We start from the raw sequence: 2343 nt of genomic DNA, 5'->3' as shown, positions 1-2343 counted from the left end.
TTGCAGGCAACACAAAAATCAGGAGCTTACGAATATTGATCTCACTTAATCTGGAACTGTTATGAAAAATGCAGATACATTTTAGAAATTGAAGAATTAATGTAGGTTAAATCTTGTATTAAATAACCAATAAATGTTTCATCTGCCATTTGTATACAACTCTTTTTACATCTTACACATATGTTGTACTGTAAATACTTACATTTCATTACAATACATTTGTATAACAAGAACAATTTTTGTTCTGTACATAATTTGCAATATATGCATGAATTTATGTCCTAGTGAAATAAGCAGAATTGTGAAGTTATGGAATTAAGTGTGCATGAACTATATGTAAAATAAATGTATGAATTGTTTTTGAAATCTACAGTAAATCACACAACTTCACTAAAGCTTTTAAACATATAAAACATCAACAAGGGCTACAAGCAATACAAAATTAAAATTTCTTAAATTAACCTCATTTAGAAAGCTCTGATCACAAAATATTTCATTTTAATCAAATTTGTATATTGTTGCAGTGATTGAGATTAAAGAGTTGCTGCTTAAAATTAGATAAAGTTGTAAGAAAAAGGCTAAGCCAATGATATTATTTCAATTATTCATTCTTTTAAATGAATTCTTTTATCAAACTGATAAAAATATAAGTCTAAATGCTGATGGAAATGGTAGTGGGGCATTTCATTAATCTACTATCAGTCTGTACATACTTCCTGTGGTTGTTCAAAACTCTTGCCAGCCTTCCTCAGCAGCCAAGCCGACAGTGAGGTAAACATGAAGAACTGTTCCCCTGGGTTTGTTGGTATGGCGAAGTAATGTCTGAAATTATTGTACAGTAAATCAGTGTATATCTATAATATAATGCATTGATCAATGAGCACATTTCAGAAGAAAATAAGTGAGCACTTTTAATTTGAAATGTCATCCTGTCACCATCCCATTCCCTTGATGATTTAAACTTTTATCATAAAATTAAGTTCCCTTCGCCCGAAGAGGTGCTCTATGATAAATATTTTGGAGATAAACACATTTATTCTGCAGGCACATGTAACCATCAAAATAAAACAAATTCAAGTCAACTGTGATTGTATCAGTTGAAATTATAGACAATCCATTACAGAATGTTTAAATAATCATTGATATTAAAGTTACTTAATGAGGTTTGGTTTGGTTTGGTTTGATTTTGTTTAACAGTCATTTAAGGACGTAAGTTAATGAGGCTTCACTTATGATCAATTGTGATGTTATAATAACTCAGAATTATAAAAATGTAACTATTTTGACATCCGATACAAAATTAAAATAAATGTATCCTTTTTTCTTTTTTAATATACAAATACCATCTTCTACCACATGTCACTATAGTTTTTTACGAAGATTATGGAATATTTATTGATTAAGGTAGACATAGTTTCTTAATAATAATATGTATTATAACCTCCTGCATCATTTTGAAACAGACCAAATTGTTATTAGGTGTGAAAATAGACATGTATGCTAGGCGAGAATAAACCAATTTTGGCATAGCCATATATTCTAATAAATATGTAGAAAATTGACAATGACCCAAAGTGATAGAGCACACTGTTAATTCATCATGTTGTACCTTGATATTGGTTTCATATTAAGTACACGGGAAAACTCCTTCTCATAATTCAGTAATCTGAGTTTGTCTAGGAATTCTTCCATGACGACAAATGGCATGTAGACAAGACCAGGCCCGCCATCTTCTACTTCTTCCCCTCTTCGCTTGTCTTCCGACATCTTGACTCTCCGCAGTAGCACTACCTAGGCTCTGCAAAAATAAACAATGGCCCGACACAGACGGCTGATCAACAGAAAATTATTTGTTTCCCCTGAACATCTTCCCTATCACAAACATGGACCAATTATCCAAATAAATGGATCAATGGGTTGGGGAAGACAGTGCAAGCCTTTTCCCCACTTGAATTAAACATTATACACAAGTGACAATATTTTTGGGGGAGTGGGATTCAACTTTATCTGTTGTTGCTAGGGGAGATAATAAAACAAGAATACTAATACCTATAATGCAGTTTAAAATTGCATCGCTTTTCCATGTGTACATCCCTTTCAAAAGCTAGGCAAGGCTAAGAAAGGCGTTGTTCAAATTGATTTCCTTATCAATTTGAACAACGCCTTTCTTAGCCTTGCCTAGCTATTCTTTGACTGTTTTTGTTTTAATATGACACAAATACGAACCAGACAAGTTAAATGGCGGTGAAATGAATAGGGGCATCGGAGTGCTGCAAGCTAGCATGTTTCAACGTCAGCTTGCAGCAGACCTTGGGGTGTCTCAAAGTGTGGTGGCAAGAATGT

The 2343-nt window shown here is 32.9% G+C and overlaps 1 protein-coding gene across 1 annotated transcript; it reads right to left on the bottom strand.

Annotated features, from left to right (window-relative positions):
* Nucleotides 1-687: 687 nt before the first annotated feature.
* LOC110444259 (intraflagellar transport protein 57 homolog) lies at nucleotides 688-1861 on the bottom strand. The gene is made up of 2 exons (XM_021488650.1): nucleotides 1610-1861; nucleotides 688-822 (listed from the first exon to the last, which is right to left on the bottom strand). The coding sequence occupies exons 1-2, from the start codon at nucleotides 1765-1767 to the stop codon at nucleotides 699-701; spliced, it is 282 nt and encodes a 93-aa protein (XP_021344325.1). The 5' UTR covers nucleotides 1768-1861; the 3' UTR covers nucleotides 688-698.
* Between the last annotated feature and the right edge of the window lie 482 nt (nucleotides 1862-2343).

The sequence above is a fragment of the Mizuhopecten yessoensis genome, unplaced genomic scaffold, assembly GCF_002113885.1.
Source record: "Mizuhopecten yessoensis strain PY_sf001 unplaced genomic scaffold, ASM211388v2 hete_36075288, whole genome shotgun sequence".
NCBI classification, from domain to species: Eukaryota; Metazoa; Mollusca; class Bivalvia; order Pectinida; family Pectinidae; genus Mizuhopecten; species Mizuhopecten yessoensis.
Note: the sequence above shows the minus strand (reverse complement) of the source record. Positions and strands in the feature narration are given on the sequence as shown.

Excerpts from the sequence above, each read along its gene's own strand:
- LOC110444259 (XM_021488650.1), bottom strand. The coding sequence starts at position 1,767 with ATGTCGGAAGACAAGCGAAGAGGGGAAGAAGTAGAAGATGGCGGGCCT. Across the intron at positions 823-1,609 it reads AATATGAAACCAATATCAAG|ACATTACTTCGCCATACCAA; the intron begins GTACAACATGAT and ends CAATAATTTCAG.